Genomic DNA, 26,344 nt, shown 5'->3' on the forward strand with positions numbered 1-26,344 from the left:
TACAAACTTTGAGCAATTATAAAAGAAAGGCAAGAACACCACTGCTCATTGCAGGGCTTTGAACTAGACGACCTTTGAAGGTTCTTTCTAGCCCAAACTATTCTATGAATCTAGGAACACTAAATTTTAAACTATATTTGTATGCTCACCTGTCAAAATGTTGCACAAGCTTTTTGTTATATTTTCAGCTTTCTATGCTTCATTTAGAAAGCTATTTGAAAAGACGAAAGAGCTCTGCCAAGTTTCTATGCTGATGACTGGCAATTTATTGCTAATACTGTGATATTTAGCACTTTTCATAGGTCTCAGATGACAGAACCTTAAAATGTAGGAAGGTCTCAGCTTTGGCTTGGAAGTTTCTTGTATTCATGGTCTTGGGGGAAAATGTGGAAACCTGGAACAAACACACACAAATGGCTTAAACAAGAAGACAAGCAACAGCAACTGAAAACACAGTTTTCAGAAAGCTCTTGATTTTAATTAATCCTCTGTTCTGGAGGAGCAGTTTCGTGGTTTTTTAATACGTGAGGGTTGTTAATACAAAAAGTTTGCAGTAATTGTAAAAGCAACAACCAGTCCAGCTGCATTCCCTGTGCAGAAACTGAGAGGGACAGCAAGCCATAAATAGTGGTGTTACCACCCTTCTTTGCCTCAGTTAAGGAGTATTATTATTCTAAACACAAAACAAACTATTGCTTGGGCTCCAACTGAAAATTTCAAAGCCTCATAAATCTGCCAGGTCAAAGCCAATTTTCACTGGAATTTTGGAAGGAACTTTTTTCTTGAGAGAAATATCCAGGGCTAATTTTAATTTCCTTTTACTGCTTGTTTTAGCAGCATTGTCTGAAAACACATTGTTCTTCAAATGAAAGAATATGAATTTTCCTCTAATTAACCTCATTCTATATATGCCTGTAATTTAGCACTAGCCTACTGCAGCAAACATGTGCAGAGCATCTACAATGAGTATATATCCCCCTTTAGCCTGGAGCTGCTGAAAACTCTTCAGGCAGCGGTTGATTTGGGGAGTGACTGCTCATTAATTAATTACTGATCTGCTGTAGGTAGAAAGGCACTGCCTGAGCTGTTTTCTGTAAGATCCCAGCTAAGGTGGGAATATAGCCTTCATGGAGTTGAGTCCTGGAAGGGGTCATGTTGGGTAGCAAATGGGTAGGATGCAGTACATGAGCATCTGCAGTGCTGCATGATGCTCAGTGGCCTGGATGATTCAGTGCCATGAAACAAAAGCAGATCTCAGTGCAAAGTTAGCATAAAGTAGGGAGGGGCTTGCACGATAAAAGGTTTGGAAATGGCTCTCACAGATGAATGTTGCTGGCTCAAAAATATGAAGAGGAAGGTTTCTATTACTTGTTTTAATAAAAAGGAAAGTCCTTCCATGAGGGCTCAGCAGACAGCTGAGGCAATATTCAGGGAAGTCTATTCAAAAGGAAGGATGTGTGTATGCATTCTCTCTCTGATTGCCCTTTTGAGAGTATTTTTTATATGCTACTTTTTCTGCTTTGGAGTATCTTCCTCCATGGAAACACCAGTCTTCCAGAAAGGGATATGGGGCAGAACAGAAATGATGGTTTTTTCCCTCCCTTTTCTTAGCCTGTTTCTATTCTGTTAGTACCTTCCTGCTATAACACTTAAGTCTCTTCCTTTGTGCATTAAGCATGTTTTACATGAAAAGCCAGCTTGCAGTATAACCAGCTTGCAGCACAGTGTTTTCTAGACTCAGTATTTTATCCTTATAGTATGTTGTGCTACATGTTTGCTAATATGCAAAAGAAACAAGATGGGTAATATAAGATAAAATCTGAGGTCTCTTTCTTTCTGGGAATGTTTATTTCATTTTCATGGTTACTTCTGAACTTCTGCTCTTATGCAAGCAAACTTGGCCCAAGGCATCAATTAATGCAGTGAGAGAATAGCCATAATCAATTTGAAATCCCCACAAAGAACTCAGAAAATGAGAAATGTGGCAAAAGTGTAGGTTGTAGAGTGAGAGAGGTGGCTCAAGATACTTGGTGTTGCGGGACAATCCTCCTCTTTTTTAATGGGTGTTAGATCTTTTTCCCTAGACAGAAACATCTGACTTTAACAAGCATTTGTCTTGTTTGTTTTGGTTTTTTTTGGTGGAAGAATATAGTAGCCCCACAGACTCAGCCAGTCAAAACACATGGCTCTGAGCCTAAAGAAGTATGTCATAAAAGTGGATTTTTTCTTTTTCATGAAAAGAAGAAAAGGTAGAAAAAGGGATTACTTTACATAGTTGAAATGATTAAGGTGGAAAAGACAACTGTTCTGCCTCTAATGTGAATTTAAATAAAGATGTTAATTTGCTTGTTATCTATTGTCAAAAAAGACCTCATTCTGAGACACATGCTGAAAAAATGTTCCTTTGTCTACCATGCACATCAGCTGTCTGGTAGACAAAGAAATATTGCTGTGACTCACTATTTTTATACAAAGAAGCAAATAACAGTGTGGGTATCTATAGGTTTTGCTTTCCAGTGTATCAATTTTATGTTGTAACAGTCCATAAGATTCAGAAAAATAATTCCAGTATCTGCTGGCCATAACAACATGTTGTAGTTAAGCCTTCACTCTGCAGGTAAACCCCAAATTTACAGGCTTGCCATCCTTGTTGAGCTTTTTCTTATTTTGTCAGCTCTGGGATTCTCTGTTTTGGCCTAGGCTGTCCCTACACTTTTGGACTTCTTTCTCCATCAAGGTATCTCCTAACCTTATTAATATACACTCTTATTAAGGGGAGCTTTGTGCCAGCAGTGTGCAACACTGATGCAGTTATGTCTTGGGAAGCACAGCTGCAAGGACGCTCCTCCAGGAACAGTGAACCAGATAGTTATTCAGTATCAAAGCAAATTTAGCCTCCAGGCACAAACACTCTTGCTTTTTGTGCCTAGATAAACTAAGAAGTCTTGTGAAACCTATAACAGTGTCTTGTAGGTGAAAAGAAATGTGAAGCTGGAGGAGTGTTGGAGCTTTGTCCAGCAGTATTTGTGTCAATAAAACACCCTGAAACTTTCTTAGCCTTTGCAAAGCTATCATAGGCTGAATTAGTCACAGCAGCAAAACTGTTCACCAGGAGAGGATCTTCACATTAGAGATTTTTCCTATAAGGCACATGAGGTTTAACAGGAATTGCTTTACCTAGTAGTAAAAGCTACAGATTTTTACAGTCCCTAGAGCTTGGTTCTACTTTTCCAACACTTTGCAGAACCAAGGTGAGATCTTCTGGCTCCTAAGCCCTTTTCTCTTACCTTTTTTCCAATTGCTGTTATTAACTGTTTAGTCTGCATGGACAAGTCTGTGGTCCTTTCATAGAATCATAGAATAGTTAGGGTTGGAAAGGACCTTAAGATCATCAAGTTCCAATCCCCCTGCCATGGGCAGGGACACCTCACACTGGAAGGCAGCAGAAGTCAGTGGGGCTAAGTAGTATTTCTCCCTTTCAGTGTCTCTCTCGAGATACTTCCCAGTGTGACTCTCTCCTGTTTAGCCAGTCATGTAGTTATAATACCATCAAATAATTGGAAAAGAATACAATTCCATGGCATCATTTACAAATCCATCTAGACTGGTATTTTCAATCTGTTTCAAATTTGTGTACCCCTGTAAAGTAAATCTGAGTCTACCAAAGCAGTTATCTTTCAAGGTCTCCTAAAAGTAGACCATAGGTTGAAGACCACTGGTTGAGTAAAAAAGACCACCTTTTCAGTTAAAATTTAAACTGCTTTTACTCAAAGTTTCAGGACACACTCAACACCACTTACATTGTAAATTCTCTGGTGCAGGGATCATTGTCTACAAGTGCTGCATTCAAGTGCATTGATGACTGTGCCTTATGAGCATTATTTCAGTATAAGTAATAGATGCAATGTTGTCTGAGGGCCTTAAGAAATATCACTCTGGATGTAAGTTTCTGATCACTGGATTTGGAATATTTGGTAATTATTACCATTAGTTGCCATGTGCTTCATGATGGTTGGTAGACTAGAGGTAAACATTGTCATAGCTGACTGAATTTGTGTGGTTGCACCCTAACTTGTATAGCTTTCATAAGAGGAGATGCCAAGACTGAAAGGAAACTTGGGAGTTTCATGGAGCACAATCACAATTGTTTATTCAATTATTAGCCAGTCCTGAAATGACTCACAACACAGCTGCTTAGATTTACAGGCAGTTAACAGATGTAAGTGTGGGCTTTTTTGTTCAAAGCGATGTAGTGGGACACTGTCGTGGGCCAACAACTATCACAAAGTTGAAGACTTGAGGAAATGGAACAGACGTTTGTCTCTTTCTTGCATCAGTTGCTTTGTCTGCAGCTAGGAAAAAAAGATAACTCTGAAGGTGATTTTATCTGCCGTATCTTGAGATAGCCCAGTAATCTAGTAAGAATATTAAGTGAAAGTTGAAAAGTGGGCACTGTTGTCTCTGGGATACTTGGAAAACTCTGGGAGTGTCTGATCTGCTATTTGCAATGACTCCAATTTTTGATGTGACTTTGTTTGGTAATTCTTGCATCTGTAATAATAAGACAGTGTGCTGGCTGCTTGAGTGGTGGAATTCTTTCAAAATGTTGAAAACTGATACTCAGTTATGCCTCAGAATTATCAGGAACTGTTTCTGTTACATTAACGTTCAAATTTCATGCTCTTTCAAATAGATAATTGCTTTTTGCCCAGGGATAGATTAACCAATATAGGCCATGTCATATAAACAAGTGTTTATGAGATGCTACGATACATTGCCTTTTCTAAATGATATTGTTTCTGGTTGTAATTTTGGGTTGCTCTGAACCAGCCTTCTATGCTAACCTACATTAAATAAAAGGAATTAACTTCACCTATCATAACAAAGCACCGCTCATATCACTTTAGGGTTTTTGTTGTTGTTTTGGGGTTTTGGGGCTTGGGGTTTTTGGTGGGTTTTTTTTCACTTTCTTATTCTATTTTTCTCCCTTATGTCATTATCTCACTGAAGTGTCTCTTCACTTAACCCACCATGTCTGAGGCTGAGATAACTCCTCCTTCCTCCCTTCTGTACTTTGCATTTTCACTTTGCTATATGCAACTATTGAAGAATCAAAAGCATCTACCTGTACTGTAGGTAGAAAAATATTTAAAAAATATAAGAGATTCTCTGTCTTTTTTCAGTGACAGGTCTTCTTTTTAGAGCTTATATCCTTCTGCTGGATGGGTATGGACTGAGGTCAACACAAGCTCCTATTTGGGCCTTAACAGCCTTAGTAGTTATAACTTCTGATAAAGCTTTGGAACTTCCTTTTCCACTGCCTTGTCTGCACTCATGTAGATATGTACAGAATGAAACCAGAGCAGGTTTGTTAAATCTTTGTTCTGGCTTGATAGCATCTGATATATCACCTTTCCCTGACCAGTCTGCAGTGGCTGAGCATGAGCTGTTCAGTGTTATTTAAATTTGCCTGAGGGCTGTGATGAATTATGCCTGCTGCCCATGACCCGGTTTACTTCTGCCACTCCTAGAGTTTACTAAGAGACAGGAAAGTCTTTCCTCAAGACAGCTTTTTGCTGCACTAGTAGCTTAGGACAGCATGGGATGCAGCTTTGATGAGGATTGGGGTGGCTGAATGGTGGCACAGCAGTTATCTGATCTGGAATGCGTGCTGCATTAGGCAGGGATACAGCAAAGAAGATTACAGCTCTCAGCTCTCTCTTGCGAATATGCCCCTCAGGATCCTCTCAATCCATGCCTAGAGGACTGCCTTTGCAAACCATCTCCTCTCAGGTCATCTCTCTCTGATGGCACCAAACCAGACTAAATGCAGGGGAGAATCTTGGGCCAGTGGTACTCGAGAAAAAAACTCCAGAGACCAGTTGGTGATACCAGAGCAGTTAGCTAGGGGCTGAAGTTAGTTTATTACCTAAAAAAAAAGCATGGGTATTACTCATTACTCAGATGGTAGTTTATAACAATTAGTCTAATTATCGCGGAGCACTGTGCTTTAAATGGCACAGCTGAAAGCAGAGAACCGCAAGATTTTCATGTAAGTAGTAAAAGTTCTTTTAATAACCTAAATGAGCTAGCAGAAAACAGTGGTTGTATGTTTGAAAGAGTTTCCTTTAAGTTGAAGTGTATTACTGTAATCAGATGAGCTCATCCATCATCTGAGCAACCTGTATTAGCAGTGTTGAAAAGCAACTCTTAGTTGCTGATTAAAGCAACTCAAGTGTACTCTTCATTGTGCTCTTAAGATGTCAGATTCGATCATCTTTTTTGTGCATGTAACTCACCACAAAGCACAAAACAAACAAAAAACCTTCTACTTTTTAAAGGGCATGATCTTGCAACCCCTAAATCAAATAGACAAATCAAAAGCCTTCTTCTGACATGTCTTAATACTCTTTATCTGAATAATCAATTTAAGCTAAAAAGAGACAGCTGAAACTAGCTGAGAAAAAGAGAAACTAGCACCTCTGGTGTGCCCAGTAAGCCTTTGTGTTGTTTGAGCAACTGAATAGAGAACAAGGAACAGTTGGGATCCTGCTCCAGCTTTAATTTCAGTGCTTTTCAATGTCTTGTAAAGAGAGGTAAGTATTCTAGAGGGGTTGCAATGGTTCATTCTTACCTGGTGGCTTTGATATAAGGAGTATAAAACCTAATGGTGAATCTCTTCTAGATGGGGGTGGTTGAAGGTTGTCTTTGTATGCAAGGTTGAAATGAACTGTTTAGTTCTAGCACTACAACCTAAAACATTCCAAAGAAGATTTCACTGGGAAGACACTGCCTTGTAAGATTGAAACATGTTTTTTGTTTGCAAGGATGTAGATGCAAATATTTTCAGCAGCAAGCCAGTAGAAAATTATTCTGGAGGAGAATGAATGGCAAACGCAGAAGGATATTATTTATCAAAATGCTTAAGAAAACATGATGAAGTGGAGGTTGTGCTTAAGGACCAAGACTTAAGGAATCTGGGACCTGAGTTGACAATATAATTGTGCTAGCTTTTGAATTTGCCAGAAGTCTATTTTGTGAAGACTGCATCTGGTCTGTGTGCTTTTTTTATGAAATACAGTTGTATTCAAGGAGGATCCAAGCAGTGCTGATATGTGGAAAAGCAAGGATGTTTACTTCTGCATGGAAACGTTCCCAGACAAAGAAGGAATCAAACCCTCCCTCTAGAAAGATTAAATTCATTCAATTCCTTCTGTACAATATCTTCTTCTTATGTTGACAGTCTTCATTCTTGTAGCCAATAATCTTATTCCCATTCCTTACGTGCACCTTTTGTTTCCCAAGGCAAGTGGCATGTAAAGTCACCTTGTATTTAAAGTTCTTGCAATTAAACTTTGCAGTAAGGTTTGCAGTAAGATGTTTTGAACTTTGTGATTAAAAGTTTTAATGGCCGTTTTTGTCAAAACTTAAATATGCTTCCATTTTTTTTCACACATGTATTAACTTGGAGGTAATTGAATACCTGCAGGACTCAGGCATAAAGTAGGTATCATAGCATTTTATTTGATATTAATGATTTTACTGGAACAGGTAATTAATGCAATGGTTGTGTACTCCTTGGCACTAGTTTACATGAAAGAGTATGTTCTATTAAACAGGGACATAGCTCTAAAAAAAACCCCACTTATTAATATTGCTTTGCAAAGCAAATGAGTAGATCTGTGGCTGCCAACTAAATTGTATTGTGGGTGGAATAATAAATTTGGATGCTAGGAAAGGATCACACAGCAGATTTGGGTTTTGGTTTGTTTTGTTTCTTTTTATTTGGGCTGACTGTGGAGTGCCCAGCTTAAGATCACATCCATTTTCCCTGCCTTGCACCCTGTGCAAGGCAGGGAGGCGGCTTCTTGCTTCTACATACCACCCTGGTTCCCAGTCAGTCAAATCTCAGATGTGTGTTTTTTTTGTCTTTTAAGTGTTTGGGGGATGACTTTACAAATAGCAGCTTTCTGCTATTTTAGGGACAGGTTTTTTTTTCCTTTGCATTCTAACTCAGAACAGATAAACTTATGCTTCTTCTTGAGTGAATGCTGTAAACATCAGCAAAACTGAAGTGACACAAATTTCTCTATATTTAAAAGCATTGCTTACAGTTTTGCTGAGTCACAGCCAAAATGAGAAAAACATTAACACGATGACTGGTGCAATTCAGTCCTAGTGATATAAGGAAACGTTATGATATTTGAGATCACATGTATATGTACAAACCTATTAGTAGACTTGTTTATATAAGCTGACTTGTTAGAAGAAAGGAAGATAATGTAAGGTTACAGATTCCCAACTGTAATAAGCAAACCACTTTCAAGTGGTATATGAAGGCAAATTCTGACCATTGGTGTGGCAGATACAAACTCATCAGTGATGCAAGTTCCTGGCTGTGTGGGCAGCAGGAGGGATAGAAGTGAGGAGCTGATGAATGGAGTTGGATCGCATCTTATGTGTTAGGAGAAGGCAGAGGCCCTACTGTGTGAGGGTATGAGAATGTTGTAAGAGAGAGTAGAAAAAGATGGGTGCCAAAAAAGAGGGAGGTGGAGGAAGCAGAGGCTTGTCTCTTGCCTGTATAAAAGAGTGCTGCTGGGGGTGGCTAAGCAAGCTTTTGGGGAACCCCCACAATACCCAGTGCTCTTGTCTGTGCCACCAGCCTTCTGGTGCACAGGCAAAAGGTTGGCCTGCCTACAGTCTCCTTTGTCACTCATGCCCTTTTACCAATAGTCACCTTGATTACCTTTGGAGATAAGAGTTCCCACGATATGTCCATCTATCTAATTCCTCAAAAAATGGGTGGTTCTTCAGATCTACTGTTTTGTATTACAGTGTTGTAAAATTTGACCTTTAAACCTCTATCATTCTTTCTGCAACAATGACCATACTTGATCAGTCAGTCAACATAAAACTGGAGGTATTTGGTTAGTCCACTGGAGCACTATTTTTAGCATGAGCAAACAGAAACCAGACTAGCTCATGATCAGGCCTTTGGGGAAAGGGAGGTAGGGATGTAGAGAGAGGAAGAAACTTCTCCTCTTGAAGATTTTTCCTGTTAGTCACAGCACTGAGGAAAAATGAACTCCATATGGAACAGATCATGTCAAGCCATTAAAACATATTTGCAGAGACTGTACAGTTTCTTTAAAGAATCTGGTATACTCTGTGGTTTGGGGGTTTTGTTCTTATATTTCCCATTTGGGGACGTGCATGCATTTTCATGTGTTTTAATTTGGCTTGAGTTAAATGCATCAACCAGTAGTTTGCTATATTATCAACTTTGAAAGATCTACTCATAAAGGAGTATGGGAAAGAGTTATAAATGCTTATCTCCGAGTAGTTTCATTAGGCTTTGCTGCCTCTTTTTGTTTTTAATTGGTTTACAAACAAAGGCCAGATTTGTGTCCCCAGAACAAGGCCAAAGTGTAGTGTGTTGAGGCAAGGATGATCCTGAATTCAGACATGGAGTAGCTATGCAGTGCAGGAGATCATGACCAGTGGGCTGGGTTTAGTGCAGCTACTAGCCACATCTAAAATCAGTTGCCCTTTTCTCATTTGTCCTGTTGAGCAACTTTGTAGAGTGCCATTCCAGAATATTAACCATGGAGTTCAGCCTTTTGTGATCTGCCTTTAGGCAGATAGGACAGTGAGGGCTCGAAAGGAAGGAGGGGTGGAGAGAGGTTTGCCCCTTGATAATAACTATAATTCTGCAATGTGTATAAATGTTCTGCATAAGAATGGCTGTCCTTAAAAGTCTTGAGGTTCATTTTTCACTTGAGTTGAGAAGCTAATATAGTCCCACATATTAACTGCAAACCTTCGGTTTGAAATGTGGCCACAATTAATTGATAAATCTGTTCATCTCTTAAAATTCAGCACTGGTCTGAAACATATTCAGTATGCATGTTGGGCATGCACACTGAAGAGCTCCGGGCTTTTGAATTAATGATACAGAAACACACCCTGCCAGAGCTTGCTCTTCTTTTTTTTTTTTTTTTTTTTAAGGATTCCAGTGAGAACAGGTAAGAAGAGGGCAAGCACTGAAACTTCCTGCTTTTCTGAATTACTGCTGTAATTACTTGTTTTGACATCTTAAAACTTGAGTGAGTCTAACCTCTCAAATTTCCTCATATTCCACGTGCTGTATGCTAGCACGAGTAGAGGGAGAAACTAGGTTAGAGAACAAAAGCTACGGAGCTTTACTGAATGGGGAGTATGGAGCAAAGTTCCACAGGAAACCAAGGGTTTTGTTAGGGCTCAGAAGAAAAAGGACCACTGAATGTGTGCAAGGAATTCAGGCTTTATTTCAGCAGTTTCTGTCTTCGTGTGTATCTCACACAATATTAAAAAAAAATAAATGAAAAAGTAACTTTAAACTCACCGTTCCAAAGAAGATGGCCAGGCAGACTGCCAGGAGGCAGGTGTACTCTTTAAAACCTCTTTGAATTTGCTTCTACGGACTGTGTTTCAGGGCTGACTTTGCATTTTGGTAATTCGGGTTTACAGAAGCTCTCACCGTTTAATACCGATGCTGTGTGTTAGATCATTGAATTTAAACCCTATGCCCATCTGCGAGGCGGGGATGGGGCTCCCGGCCGGGTGGAGAGGCGGCAGCAGCGGCAGGGCAGGGGAGGGGAGCCGAGTGCTCGCTCCCGGCATGAGAACAGTAGCTGATTTATGGTTTATTATTATTTTTTTTTTTCTGTCTTTCTTTTCCTCTCTTCTTCTTCCCGGGGCTGTAATCCGACTGCTCTCTTTGGCTCGGCTCCAGAGACAAGTCCGAGTGGTTAATGTCTCTTCCCCCCTTTTCCCAGCCTCCAAGTGAGGAGGAGGAGGGGGAGAAGAAGGGGAAGGGGAGCGGAGCGGAGCCGAGCCGAGTTAGCTGCAGTCCGGGGCCGGGCCGGGCCGGGCCTCCCTGGGGAGGGGCTGAGGCAGCGGCTCGGCTGCGGGAAAGGCGTGGAGGAGGGGAGTTTCGCAGACTACACAGCCCGGCCGGGAGGAGGAGGAGGAAGTTTGGAGATTAAGGCGCTGCTCGGAGCCCGGGCGCACGGAGAGAAGCCGGGGCGAGGCTGCGGGCGCTGTGAGAGGGACCCCCGGTGCCGTCGCTGAGTGAGTTACGGGTCGGAGGGAAGGGGAATAACCTTCCGCACCCTGCGTCTGGATTTTAAACAGGAGGAGCAGCGGGTGTGCGAGCACAGACGACGGGGAGAGGAGGCGGAGGTGGCTGCTGCTGCTGCTGCTGCCGGTGAGCGCTGGGGCTTTGTTCGTGCGGGGCTCATCGCGGAGGGGGCGGCGGCTGTCGGCTTGGCCCGGGCCGGTCGGTGCGGTACCCGGTGCTCTGCAGCCCCTGAAACCGCCCGGGCGGTGCGGTGCTGGGCACGGCGGCCCCAGCTTCCCTCCCCAGGGCGTCTGAAGGGGAGCGGGCGTTCTGCGTCCGCAGCCTTTGTGCGAGACCCAGCTCGTTCGGCGGTAGCGGGCGCCGGGCTCCGGCAGCAGTCGCCCCCTGCTCGCTTTGCCCACGGCAGAGCTTTGTGTCCTGCCGGCCGGCGGAGAGAAAGGCTTAACTGAGGTGCGAGGATTTTCGGGAAGGAAAGTGCTGTTCCTGTTAACATACGGTAAAGCCGCGCGGTATTTCAGGCTTTGTGTAGATGCTTTAGCAAACCTGTCTGCTGGGAAACTCTGTTCCAAAAAAGCTTCACTTTTTGGTGTTTTGCAGTATCGCTAATAGGATTGGGATAAGAGGGTTTAAAATATGATTAAAGTTGTCGTTAAGTCGTTAAGTGCAGGAACGTTTATCCTAAGGAGGGAAGAAGAGGGAGAGGCGATGAGGCAGATCAGTGTCCTGTGGGACCCTGAAAGCAGTGTCCTGCTGTCCTGTGGGACCCTGAGAGCACCTCTCCATCTTTTGCCCTTGCCTCTTCCCCGCTTTGTGAGTTTCATGTCCCAGTCCTTGTCCCTCTTGTTGAACGAGAACCCTTTCCGATTTCATCCGTCGCTTAGCCTAGACAGACCAGGGGCACTCATTTCCTTCTTTCTTCACCAGCCACAGTGGTCCAAGTATGAGGCAAAGGACCTGAAGCAAACTTAGCTGTACAGTCAGCTGGCTTCTAATACGGTCTCACTTTAGTTGGCCTTTTTGCCCCTTTAATAATTAATTGGCACGCTCAGAAAGAGCTGTGTCCTTGCTTTTTCTTTTAATGTTTGCTGGTACTTCAGCAATTTAATAATGCTGCCTGGAGAACCTGATGACTTATAGGTGTTTTGAAAGCTGTGTAATAAGAGCCTACTAATAGTCTTCTTTTGCTACTGTTTCATTCTTGGAGGGAGCGATCTTTCCTGCTGGAGAGTTGCGGTTCAAATTTCCGCAAGCGTTGTTGCCCATGCCTCTAGCTAAATTTACAAAGGAATCCTGTTAGCTTGACAAAGCTAAATCTGGCTGCAGCAACTCCTGGCTGTGCAATTCACTGTGGTTGGCAAGGCACAATGTATGGCTTCCTTGAGATTTATTTTTAAATACTTTTTTTTTTCTTTTCTTTTTTTTTTTTTTTAGTGTGTGTGGCACGTAGCTGTCATAATTTTGGGAACTCTCTTTACCACTGTGTGTGGGTGCTTTGAGATGAAACCATAAGAGTTATGCTAAGGTTAGAAAATGTATTAATAGGGCGCTTGTCTTGAAAACATGAGATGGCAGTTTGAGATCGGCCTCTTAATGAATATTGGTATTGTTCTCAGGTCTGTGCAGATGCTTAGCCATTAAACTTTGACTTTCTGCTTCTCCTCTGTTCTCGATTGGCAAACTAGAAAAGATGCAGAGTACTCTAAAAGGTTCAGTTTTAAATGTGTTAACTTGCGGGAATGCTGGCTTTTCCTCACAGATGCAGAGAACTCTAGGTATACAACATTGATCTGTGGCCATACAACTGAGTGCATCCGTGCAAAGACACATTATGATTCAAATTCTAGGTGTCAATGTGTAATTTTGCCTGTTTTGCTTATGATTTTCAAAAAAGAAAAAAAAAAGAAAAAATAAGTTTGTAGTCCAATTGGTTTGTAATAGTCCTACTTGATAACATCCTGTAAAGACAGCATTGACTTGATTTTTAAGTAGGGGTGGATGTTAAGAATGCACAGTTTTGGAAATCTTCAAGTAGGGAAATTAGTTTGTTGGCAGCTCTCAAGATTTCAGGACATCTGCTAATGTGTTCTCCTTCTTCCTTGGGCAGGATGTGAGAATACATGTTAACTGTCCAAAAGCATACTTTGGGCCTAAAATGGTCCATTGCAAGCCCTTGGTCTAAACTGTTCCCAGTAGAAAAGGTTTTGAGCTTACTGAGCAATTGGTACCTTCCTCTGCAGTGTGTTGTTTGGGGTGTTTTCATTTGGTGGTGCTTTTATTTGTCTGGGGTTTTTTATGGGCTTGTGTTTTGTGTATTATTATTTTATTTTAAACCTTTGTTCTGACCTAAAAGGCTAAAGCTAGAAGGGAAGTGAAAATATCTTCTTACTTGTTTAATAAGTAATTTAGATAAGTCAGTTTGTGGTACTTTTTGCTGCTGTTATTTGCATAGGTTGGTGTGGTTGAACTTTTCACTGACGCAATTTTTCATGTGGCACCAGTATTAGTATTTTTGCTGAGTCATTTGGAACAGTGTGCATGTTTGAAAGCTTCTTCCCATGCATTTGTTTGGGTTGCCATATACCTGTCATCCTCTGCCTTTCCCATGCATGCGATTTCTTGGCTCCAATTCAGGAAAGGCTTTTTAAGCCCAGCCCACTAGATAGGGCTGTAGCAACTGCTGAAGGCACATACTTGAACTAGTGCTTTATTATCTTTGACTATAAACTCTGCAGTGCAAAGCTGATCTGTTCTCTGTAACCATATAACACGAACAGAACTGTTATTGTGATTGTGGCTTCTATCATTTTACCTTACTGAAAAGATTATTGGTACCAGGGATAGCCAAAGCTATGTGATAGCATCACCCATGCAACTTGTAGCCTTTGAAATCAACCCAGAGACAGGGCTAACAAGAACAAAGTTACAAAATCTGCTGTTATTTTGAAGAATAGTTCCACAGATTAGGCTGAGATCCTGCTATTCGAAAAGAAGTCTTTGAACAGAGGTATGATCTTTAAAATTTAAGTGTGCCCTTTGTAATAGTATTTTAAAAAGAACAACCCCCACCAAAGCAATTCCTAGGTAAGGTTACTACAGATTACATGAATTCAAAATGGACAGTTTTTTTTGGTTTATTTCTTAATTATTTTTTTTAAAGTCCCAAACATCAATCTTTAACAGATACTTTGCACATTAAAGTATGATACATTAAAGTATGCCAAAGACTCATTTGACTCTTGGTTTTTGTTTGTTTGTTTCCCTCATCTCAGCTGCCATTCCAGCAATTTCTGGGCACTACTAAGTCTCTTCCCAGCTAAGCCAGAGCTGCAGTTACTGGTTTTTGGAGCATGGGGTCATAAAGAGGAGAGGCACCACGTTGCTGGGTGGCAGCTGGAGATAATGCTCAGCATGGCGCTGTCACATACCCCATGTCCACAGGGTCAGATGCGCTGGGTCAAGAAATAATTGAAACATCCAATCTGATGATTAAGGGAGCTGTTTGCAGAACATTGATTAGAAGTGTTTCTTGGATTAGACATCTATAAAGCCACGGCAGCTATAAATTAGTACAAAGGAATTAATCTGATGTATTCAGCTGTGTTTTGAGAAGGATGATTGCTGTGTTACAGAAACATAATTTATTGAAACATTGTATTAGTTATGGCTTTAAGTTACTTTGCCATAAATTTCTTAGAGGCACAGTATAGCGCACAAATTTTTACCTAGAATATATAATAGAAGATTGAATAATGGCATATGAAAAAATGCAGTTCAGTAGTACAATGTGTACTGAAGACATTTGAAGTAGTTGTGGCTATATATGGCAGTCATAATGAGCTGGAATTTTTTGCTTGTGGGGGCAATGGAGATGCCTTACCACTACTTACTCTAAACAGCATTTTGCTTTTGTACTGTTAAGAGGGAAAAAATAATTGGTGCAGCCCTCAGCAAAGTCTGGAGTGGCAGAAGGACTTGCAGAGGTGCTAACTAAATGGTTAGTTTTGAGAACTTTCATTAACTGTCGTTACACAGTTCTAGTTTGAAGAACTGAAAATGAGGAAAAAAGTGAAGAAAGCATTATGCTTGTAAAGTTGGAATGCAGAGAACATGGAACCCATAGTTTCACCACGCTTCCCCTTCCTTCCCTTTTGCTCCCTCCTTTATTTCTTAGGGGTGCTTTTCAAAGCATTTCTAATGGTTGCTTATTTAATAGTTCATTAAGCTTCTCATTCTGGGAGACTAACCAAAACTACCTAAAGTGTTGTGCTGCATTACCAATCCCAAACAGTGTCTTCCCTACCACAATAATGGCTCAGACTTCCCAGGCTTGTGTGTTTGAGTGAGAATGTTAACCATTAATCTTGTGATATTTTTCAGTTCCTTTCATTTTTAAGGCTATTAAAGAAATATTTTCCTGCTCTTGTTGTAACTGTAATGCACAGAAGCTTCTTTTTTGAAGGAAGAGCTGAGACTTCCATGATATGCCGTGGGTCTAAGACCTGGGGCTTTGGAAAAGCATCACGCATCAGAGTCACAGAAACAAGGGGGCAACAGGAGCAAAGTGAGTGAAGAGGCTGACAGTCTTAGGCATATCACCAGTGTAGTGGTGGATTGGAAGTGATTGGAAATATGGGAGTCTTTTATATATATGGCTATGAATACAAGAGATAAATGTGAACTGATTAAATAATAAAGTATCAGCAAAGCCTATTTATGCTAATTCAATTTCCAAATGCAATTTTGTAGTGTTAAAAGTTTTCCAAATCACTTTAAGGATATAAATAGTATTTATATGTGGGTTTTGTATCAGATAGGTTTGTCTAGTCTAGTTCACTGAAAGTCAAGTTTATATGAACTTGGTCTAAATTATGCTTAACTGCAAATTTGATTACAAGTGGAGGAAAAGAAAGGGGCCTACTCAGGATGGACTGGGGAAGGAAATGAAGGAAAAGCTACTGATGCTTACTGAGGAAGCCTGAAAGAAGCAGCTGTCCAAGCAAAAACACGAGCTGCTTAAAACCACTGTCAGCTGCTGACTGGGGTGCCTTCTGAAGGACCTGAATATGGGGGTATGCACTGCCTGTGTTATTGCTAATCATGATGCAGAGCTTTGCTGTGAAAGCATAGAGCAAGATGTTGGCTTAAAAATTTATCTAGAAAAGGGACTTGATGCATTTGACTTGTTTTCTTTCTTCCTTCCATTCTCAGCATGAGCTCTACTTGTCCTGTTTCCTAGTCCTCTATGGGACCATGGGTGGTTATTGTAGTGGAAGTTGCATGTGTGTTTTATAAGTGCAGTGAACAGGTATAACTTGCTGTTTCCCATGCAAACTTGGCTCTAGTAGTGCTAATTATCTTTAAATCCTATAAGTCTTGCTTTCCTGCTCTGTCATTGAGGCTCCAAGTGGTGCCAAGCTTCTTCCTGTTAAGTATGTTAACTTGCATGTGAGCCCTGCCCAGATGTTTTAAAACCTAACTTAATGAATGTTAACATTGAACTATTTGAACATTCATATCCGTTCAGGCATTTCAAGATCATGCCCCAGGTGTTTGTATCTTGCAGCTGATATTTTGTGCTGATTGGATGAATGCGTCCTCTCACTGGAAGTACTGAGCCAGAGGTAAAAAGGGTGTTGTGGGAACAGCGGATCACCTGCTCAGTTGCCTACTCAGAGCTGTTGTAGATAAAACCTTGATGCCTAGGCTCGGGAAATAGAAGGCTGTTTGGATTGCCCTAAGGAGCACCGTCAGGGACAGTGGAATAGCCAGCTTCCTTTCATGGTCACAGTTGACATCTTTCATCATTGTCATCTGGGTGGAGGCTTCAAGGTCAGCTTCTAACTTTTAATCAGCCTACATGAGCAGTCTCTATCTCCAGCCATAATGCATAGGCTCTAGTGCTTGTACTTTCTCCCATACTTTTGCTTGGGTTAGGTGGAGTTATCTGTAAACACAGACAAGTTTTCCTCACTAGCCTCCTGTAAACTCTTCTTTGTTAAAATATTTACCAGTTGGTTTCCCCCCTGCATGTCCCCTAAGATTAGATAGTCTGCTGCAGCTTTGTTGTGATTTCTACATTCCAGTATCAACTTGCTGTATTCTTTTTTTCCTTTTTTTCTGTGTGTGTGTGTGTGTGTGTGTGTATTTGTGCGCTGTTTCTAGTGAGTCCAGCTCATAGTTGAGGTCTTGATGTATTTCAGAAGTACAGTGGCAGAACTACTTGCTTTCTGCTACTTCCACTGATTTGTGGTACTTCAATCTAAAGTAACATAGAATCATAGAACAGTTAGGGTTGAAAACGACCTTGAGGTCATCTAGTTCCAATCCCCCTGCCATGGGCAGGGACACCTCACTAAACCATGTCACCCAAGGCTCTGTCCAACCTGGTCTTGAACACCACCAGGGATAGAGTGTCCTTTGAGTCCTTGATACTTGATATGAAGAAAAAAATATAGTTCATTCTTTGTAAGGAATTTTGAAAAGAGATGGGTGAAATGAACTACTTACTAGGCAAGTCTGTAATCTTCTTTATCACTTCAGTATGCACAAAGCTTTCCACTTGCTGTTTAAACTGCAACTAAGTTAATATCAGTAGAAACATCATTTTAGCTTGCAAACAGGCTTGATGCTGCTGAGATTAGCATGCTTCACACTGAAGTGTTTGTGAAGCTTTGACACTGTTTACTTTCCAATTCCTTCTCATTATCCTGATAACATACCTTATGTGGTTGCTCAGAGAGCTGTTATGCTTTAGTGTCTGAGTGATGTCATCAGAGACTTCAGCCTGTTGCAAAAACACTAATTTCTCTGAAGAATCAGCAGTCTTGGGCTATTTGAATAGTAGATAAAGATGTATTCAACAATGATTCATTATTGAATTTGGAGAGACGTCTTTCCTTCCTTCATGTACTGCCAGCATATGAATTCTGTAATCTCTCCTTTCTGTCAGCCTTCTCTGGTAATTGTCAGCCTCTGTCATGCAAGGTGAGTCTGAAGTCATCTCTGATTTGATCCATCTTGGTTATTTTGTGTTCTTGCTGCCTTGAGGAGGTTGCTGTCTCTGTCCTGCAGACAGAGAGGTCCACTTCCCACACTCCATGCTGGATGTGGCATTTTACAATCCTTTCCTTGTTAGGTTGCTTATGCTATGAAGTCTCTTTGTCTTGTGGTAGGAGGGTAGCATTTGTAGTATCTCGTTCTCCTGAGCTTGAACTCATTTAACCTGTGAATTTTTCCTAGATTTCCCAGGAAAAGCCATTAACTTTTCTTCTGAACATCTGCCTACAGTAGCAAGTATCAGGCACAGTGTAGGCTTTTTAGTAAGCCACTGCAGAATTTGGTGATCTGTTATTAAATGAAAGACAGTAACAATTCCTGAGGGCATCAATAACCTTTCAATCTCCAAGGTTTCTTTCTGATTTATAGGGCAATACTTCTATTTCTCCATTGCTTTAGACAACATTGTTCCTAAACTGGTTTCAGAGATGTCTGTATGCTTAGTAGAGTCAGTGCCTGGCAAATTTTTTAGTTGAAAAGAACCTGGCTTTCTGCAGACCTTCTGTTTAGGAATCGCTTTCCTCTTCCATAAAGTCTGCCACTGGGAAATGTGGAATAGAGCATCAGGAAAACCCTATTATTCTTTCTGCATGAAGGACAGAGTGGTTTGCCAAGGCATGAGCCATGTTGAGCAGAGTTTAAGGGCTGATCTCCTGCTGGGTGACTCAGCCTGGTGATGTCTACTACTGCAGCTTGCCCTTTGCCACTTTATCTGCAGTGTCACTCTCTTCCGGTAGCGTGTCCTGTTACTGACACAGCCATGCTCCCCTGGTCACGGCTGTACATGCCAACAACATCCCTCGAGTTCCTCAGTCCCACAGCTAAGCCATCCTGCTGCTCTTGTGCACAGCACAGATCCAAAAGAAACCACATTGAAGAGGTTCTTCTTGTAACTCTGCAGCAGAAAAGTCCTGCCAGTAAACCACTTCTATTGTCAAAGGCACCCAACAGATTCAGCTCCTGTGCCCCTGAGGCCCCTCCAAAGTGGTTTATTCACCCAAAGTGCAGCGTAAGTACTGACTCTCATTCCCACAAGGTCAAAGCAAAGCAGAATAGGCGTTTTTCATCTGCTCTTCATTGGTGAAGCTTTGATGTGATGGGATCTATGATATGCACATGTTGAGTATGGAGGAGAAGGAATTTCTCCCACACACCACTGCATGCTGTTTGGATAGGAGAGGATTTGTGTCTGCTTTTCAAGGAAGAATTCCAGAAAAACAATCCCAACTGTGGTTTGCTGTCTTCAGAAGAAAAGCTGGTCATCAGCCTCTGGCAGTGAAGGTTTGTTGCTTTCTAGTCTCTTTCACCTCTAGAGAACAGTGCTTCTGTACCTACCTGACAAATTGGTCTGCTCACCTTGGCTGTATGCATCATGCAGCTATTCAAGCTTCCGGGGGGATATGGGTGCCAGGCTGTCTGAATGCCTCTTCATTGCCTCTGTCTTGTAGTGATGAGGAAATCTGCCTACTCTATGGTCATCTTTTTCCTTCTGCTCTTTTTTTTCAATGCCTGTGCTGCATGAAGAGTCCTTTTGTTTTTAATGGAAGATTGGTGGTGCCCATCTTCTGACAATTTCATAAGAATGTACTGGGTTGGTTTCTGTTACTTGTGACTTGTAAATGTTGAGTCATATCAGGAGGTGATTTGTTCTGGTACATGGGTCAGAGTTACTTGTCTATGCCCATACTTGCCCAACACTGACTTCTTTCCTGGGGACAGTTTGAGGTCATACCAGGGATGGTTTGGAGGAGTTCAGGCTGCGATTCGCTCTTTAGCTGTTGACCTTCTCATGCAACTCAGTCTTTATGTTGTTCACTGCTGTGAATGGGTAGAGAAAACTCTAGGAGTGCTGCATGTACCTAGCCCATGAAATTAGCGTAATATGTTTGGGAAAGTGCTCAGCTGATTGCATATGGAATAAATCCATTTCCTTGGAATGCGCACATCTGTCCGTTCATCACAGTTACATCGTGCAATGATAAGGTGCTGCAATATGTGGCCTTCCCTTGACGGTTTAATGGGCAAGCTGCTTTCCTTGGCCTGAAAAGTTGGGATATAAGTACTGGCACATAACTCGGTAAAAATCACATCAAATAAATTCTTACTTTAGTCCTCATCACTGGTGATTAGACCTGCACAGTGGTTTGCCATCTTCCACATGGGAATTCTAAAAATAACTTTTCTCAACTTTTCTCAGAGGATCAGTATGTGGTATTGTTTGGCAAGAGTATTTGTTTTAAAATAATACAGTGTATGTTGTCACCATTTTATTATGTTAAATACACAATATGAGTTGGAATGGTGGAGTTGTCTGGATGCAAGATGTGATTTACTATGGTTGGGCACTAGGTAAGAACAGGTATGACAGTATATTCAATTTAGATGGGCATGCGTATGTTTTCTTTGTGGTAGTGTTTCTAGTGCGAAAGTATGCAATATTCTTATGTTAATGTTTGAGAAATAAACCATTTTTTCAGATAAATTGGTTCAAAATTTCACAAGATGAAAAATAAATTTTCCTTACAGATTGTTCTGTTACATAATATGACAATACCAAGATCTGTAGTAAACCTTCTTGAAAAAGTCAAAGGTTGATAGAAGAGTACCCTACAGTATCCAATAGCTGTACTTTGATTGAATTTGATGTGGCTGAAGGACCCTGTCTGAAGTCATCAATCCCTTTGAAAAGCTGTTGTGCCCTCGGGAAGTTAGCAAATACCTGCCAGCTTTAGGCCAATAATTTTACTCTGGAACTGAGAAGCTGTTATTGATGAAACTTAAATAAAACAAGAGTATCCCTATAAACAGTTTTGGCTTCTTCAGGTTTGCCTGTTTTCCTGATTTTTCATTTATTTATATAGATAAATACACACATGCATGCATATGCGTAGATATGTAAGTGTGTATATTTCAATGGTTTTGGTTGTGTTGCCAGTCTGTGTCTTTCTAGGGTTCTTAAAGAAAAGCCTTTAGCAGTTGAAATGGAGTCCTTTGCCTCTGGAGGATTTGAGGCTAAGGAAACTTGCATGGACTACATGGAAAGTGGGATGGTAATTACAGCTCACTTCGTATTTTCATTTTGCTTAATTTACAAGCTGAGATACAGTCAGGCGGTTGGGCATTTGAATGGTACAACTTTTACAGTCTAATCACAGGATCCTGGTAAAACTACTCGTGTATTTCCTTCATCAGATTCATAGCTGTATTAGTGGAGGCTATTCTATGTGTTCAGTTATGAACAGAAAAAACCTGAATACAGTAAATTGTTATTATAATTGTCACTCATTGATACCAAAAGGGAAAAAGTATAGTCTTTTGATCTGTGAAATTGCATTGTAGTGTTCATTTATTACTTTAAATATAGCAACTGGAGGAAGATGTATTGATTTTTCATCCCCCCCCCCCCCCCCCCCATGCATCTCTCAGATGGAGTAGTTTCGTATTTAGAAAACATCTGTAGATGAACATTATGCTATATTAGCAAGATTGAATTGCTTGTATTACTGTTGAAGCTGCAAGTAGACTGATATTTTTAAATGGATTTTTAAAACATTAAATTTTGCCTGTTTATGATTTGGTTCCCCTAGACCAAATTAACTTGGATGCTCAGCAGTGACTCTATTTATTCTGGCATAAGAACAAGCATAGGGCAGAGCTTCCTGGTCTCAAAAAACTGGTGATGGTAAGAGGCCTCTGCAGAGTTCCCAGCCAGCTGAATGCTTGAGGTATTTTGCCATACAGGAAATCAATTGCAGCTGAATGTGCACTGTTTCCATTCCAAGTATATAAACAGGCCTTATGGTGATATTAAAAAAAGAAAAAATCCAGTCTTGCATTCAGTAGCTTCTTGGAAGTTCAGGGCAAGGAACATTTGATGCTTGGTTTCTGTCAGTGGATTCTCCACTGACACCGTTAGCTGAGTCCCTAGCACAGAAATGGCTAAGAAGGAGGAGTAAATTAATCTTAGTGTCCTCAAGAACAGCCAAATATAAAGCAATGGCTTAGAGAAATGAAAATGATTGTTCAATTCTTGCTTTATGTTTCAGTTGATGTTCTGAAGTTGGAAAGGGTTACAAATTTAACAAAGGAACTGAGTTCTTTCCATCATTAAATCAAGAATCCTTTGGTTTTTTAGGCTTCAAGATAAGTTAATAGATTTTTTCTAGAAAAAGCTGCACCACACTTGTATCCAACTAGCTGCTTTTTGTGAAGTGGCAGAAGAAACAAGACAGATTTCAGAAAGTGACCCTTGGCTCTGATTTGCTTTAACGGCTAGAGATGCATCCTGTTGCTCACCAGGAAAGTGAGGGTTCATTTGGATAGAGGTTTCCATGCACTAATGTAATTAAGTTTAAAATCAGTGCTAACAATTTCCAGAAGGAGCATAGCCTGAAGCTTTCAGGGTTTAGAGCTTGGGAACCCAGCAGCGCTTCCCTACTCTGACACAGACAACATAACCACAAACAGTCTGATCCTGATTTTTAATGATATGTAGGTAGGCACTTGCAGAGGTGGTAAAACTCTTAATGGGATTTTCAGAATCATATTAGTGTCTAATTCCTATTCAAAATCTGACCCTCTAGCCTGTCTGAACCAGATTTAGCTTGTGCTACATTTTATGCAGCTACTCTTTAAGGCAGAACGGGTTGGCAGTACAAGGAACGTGGCTCTGAGGCTATATACTAGGGTGAATGCAGCCCCCCAGTGAGTTGTGCTCCTTTCTCTAATTCCATAGTTTCTACTCTTCTTCCAAAATGCCACAAATTCAACAAAGGAGAGGAAAAGTGACCCCATTTTGCCAAATTTAAGAGTGATTTAGTTGATGAGAGCTCTACCAGGTACAATTTTTTTAATTATTATTTTAAAGTTTTATTTTTTATGTATTGATTTTTAATAGGAGATGGTGTTTGTGCTTCTGGCTGAAGTGATTACTGATTATTGCTGATGTTCAGTGAACATACCCAAGTTGACCATGAGGCTGCTTAGGATGCAAATCCACAGGTCACCATACTGTATAGGCCTGAAATGTTGGCCAGGCAAGATAGTGGGTTTTCTCGCTGTGCATGCTAGTGGGTTTTTATGCTAATTAAATCAGATTTTTTTGGGGATCTAAGCAGGTAGGGGAGGTTATGTCTTCAGCTTCAGCACTGTTTCTGTAATGGAAGTTTTGATAAAAGTCTGTAGCTTTTAGTTTTGTTGCTTGATTCTTTTTGGAAGCAGAAGAGCCACTTTCATGGAGAAACAAGGGTCCTTCCATGGGGCTTGGGCAATTTTGAACTTCTATGGTCTCCTGATACTTCCTATGTTACTATATGTCATTTTGAGAGGAAACTGATCTTTCATAGTTTATTTTTTTTAGGGTTTAGTTTAGTTTATGTACTGTTACTATCTGGAAGTCTTGGGGGACCTGGAAACCTGAAAGCATGGGAAAATCAGGTTTAGATGCCATGGAAATGTAACTTGATTGTAATAACTTATTTCACTCATTTGATTATCTGAAACAAGTTGACATTCCAGAAATCACCGTAGGGCTGTCAGGAGATTCCACAGGAGATTTTAAAGAAGAAGAGGGTGTTAGGCAAGGTTCTTTTCTCCATCCTTTACTCCTCAGTCCTTGTACCAACCCAGAGGAGTCTGAAGAAAGCAGACGTTCAGTAATGGGCTTTGTAGGTGGCAGCACAGACACTGCTTTGTGGAGAAACTCAGTGACTTATAAATAACCTACTTCACTCCTTCTAGTGCTAATGCTGAAACAAGCACAGCATGGGTTAGTTTAAAATAAAATGATTTTTAAAAGTGCATTATGTTAATTGCCACTCTGGCTTCTGTGACCTGCAGAGGTAATACTGATATGCTAGATTAGACTACTAATTGGTAATACTTATTATTTTACCCTACTGATAGTGGGGCTTGTAAATAATTTTGTAGTATGTATTAATGATCCAGTTGTGTTTAAATGTTTATAAAATTTTAGGAGAGTGGCAACTTTGTGTCAGATCCAATGCTTTGAGATTGCATAGCTTTAATAGATACACACTAGCAGAACTGTATAACATTCAGCTGAAGCTTACATCTGACAAACATTAGCCAGGTCTTACTTTCCTTTGAATTCAAGGGAGAAGAGTCTCTGTAAGTAGGAAAGCATTTTGCAGAGACTGAGAGAAGAAAGACCAGAAATTCCTCTTCAGGATTTGCTAAGAATAGCAAGATTTGAATAAGGCTGCATGTTTTAACATGCACCAGGGAAAAATAATCGGCATGACCTAAATTCAGGACACTAATTGTCTGTTATTTGCTGATATTTAATTGCTAGAAATTTTTTTGTTCCACAGATGTTGAGAGTTGTATATTCCTAGGTTCCACACAGCAAATCAATTCAGTTATTTAGCTGGAGATTTGTGCATATCCAAATGCATGTGGAGTATTTGCCTAGTGGCCTTAAAAAGTGAACTATTTGCACAAACTCTCCCCTCCCTGTCTGATTTCCATTTAATTTCAAATGTGCTGCTTGGCCTTGGTTTTGAGTTGCAGTAATTTTAATGTGTTTTCATGATGAAGAGAAAAGCTAAACCAGACCATCTGACTTGAGTAACCTTTTTTTATAATTGAAAGCTGAGATAACATGGCTTGTGCATGTGTCCTGAGAGGCAGAGGATTTCCTAAGACTCTCTGGGATCCATGGCAGACAAGCGTTCACTGTGAAGTGCTTCAGAAAATTGTTGTATCAACAAAACTGGAGTGTGTGGGAATGTATCAACTAACAGGATAAGGCATTCAAGGACTAGATGAAGTACATTTAGTAAGGAATTAGTACCATGGGAAAAAGGAAGAAACCTAAAATATGAGGAGTGGTGTTCTGTAAAAACAATAGCAGAACGGTTTGGGCAGATGCAGCTTTGGGGGACGAATATAAAATCTGTACCAGATAACCGCCAGTAATTTTGCCAAATCTGCTTCATGTGCCAGAATTAAATCTGGAGGTTCTAAGAATATTTTCATTCTGAAAAACTTTTGGAGGTGGTGCAGGAGACATTTTATGAAATATGTTTATATTTTGCTATTAACTATTTGAGTTCTATAACACTATTGTTTATTTTTAATTGTTTCAATATGTTTGTATTTAGAATATGCTAATCATTGAAAAGAATGAAAATGGTCTTTGGCAGTTCTTACAATCATGCTGTGTTGTATCAGAGAAGAAAACATCAGATCAATATACTTTGTTCTAACAATTCAGGATGAGTTTTAATATGCAGCGTGTTTACACTGAAAATCACTACACAAAAAAGAATTCCCCGAGCATCTGCACATCACTGAGTGCTTTGTTTAGGCCATGTCTTTCGTGGCATGAGGGCTTGCAAAGCTGTGTGGGGGTGGAGAAGAATGATGTGTGCCCACGTGTGAGCTTTTCTCTAAATCGGTTCTATTTTTGGTGTGCAATGGAGCAGAGGTACAGGGCAGAAATAGGGGTTCAGTTGCAATGTGAAGGCTTTATAAAGCTTTCCTGTTATGGGAAGCAGATACCAGGTTCTTAGAGTTGTTGCATTAGTATCCATGGGATATTTGGGTTTTAATTTATCATGTTAAATTAGGGCCTAATACCTTAATTAAAGCTAGCAACTTTTAATAAGTTTCCTCAAAACCCTTTGTGTAGTCAGACTGAAACACACATAATATAAAGTGCATCTCTAGGGTTTTCTGTTATTGGTAGTTTTATGAAAGCTGTCATTCTAGTTCAGAGTAATGAAGCTGACCAATGAAGGTAAACTTTAACAGCAGAATCCAAGGATGTGACTAGATTTCTTAAAAATATTAATCCAAATAACTTATGCCAGTGACATATTAAAAGTCTAAATACTTAGTACATTTAGACTAATGGTTTTATGGAAATTGTGATAATTATTTGAAAAAAAAAAGCTTTGTTAGTTTATAATGACTTTTCTAAATGCTGCTTCTCAGTTCATATGCTTGAGATTTTCCACTGTGAAAAACATTAAATGAATTGTCTGAAGTATTTAAGGAATAATATGATTAGGATTTTGTATAATCTGTCATTTATTTAAAGAGTGATTTATTTTTTAAACCTGTGTATCTTAAGGAACTGAATAAATATATAAAAAAAAATAATAATCCCAGAATCCTCACTCACTTCATCTTCCCCCCATG

At 40.3% G+C, this 26,344-nt stretch overlaps 1 protein-coding gene across 1 annotated transcript in view; it reads left to right on the top strand.

The window, feature by feature from the left end:
- The first annotated feature begins 22,948 nt into the window (after nt 1–22,948).
- Nucleotides 22,949–26,344, top strand: part of PLEKHG1 (pleckstrin homology and RhoGEF domain containing G1) — a 121,031-nt gene continuing 117,635 nt past the window's right edge. The window contains exon 1 of the mRNA XM_061471573.1: nt 22,949–23,016. Coding sequence (XP_061327557.1) covers nt 23,001–23,016 — 16 coding nt within the window. The 5' untranslated portion in view covers nt 22,949–23,000. The remainder of the gene's footprint in view (nt 23,017–26,344) is intronic.

The sequence above is a fragment of the Pezoporus flaviventris genome, unplaced genomic scaffold (assembly GCF_033815535.1).
Source record: "Pezoporus flaviventris isolate CSIRO_AGI_PZ_B2104156 unplaced genomic scaffold, CSIRO_AGI_Pfla_v1 ptg000066l, whole genome shotgun sequence".
Taxonomy (NCBI): Eukaryota; Metazoa; Chordata; class Aves; order Psittaciformes; family Psittacidae; genus Pezoporus; species Pezoporus flaviventris.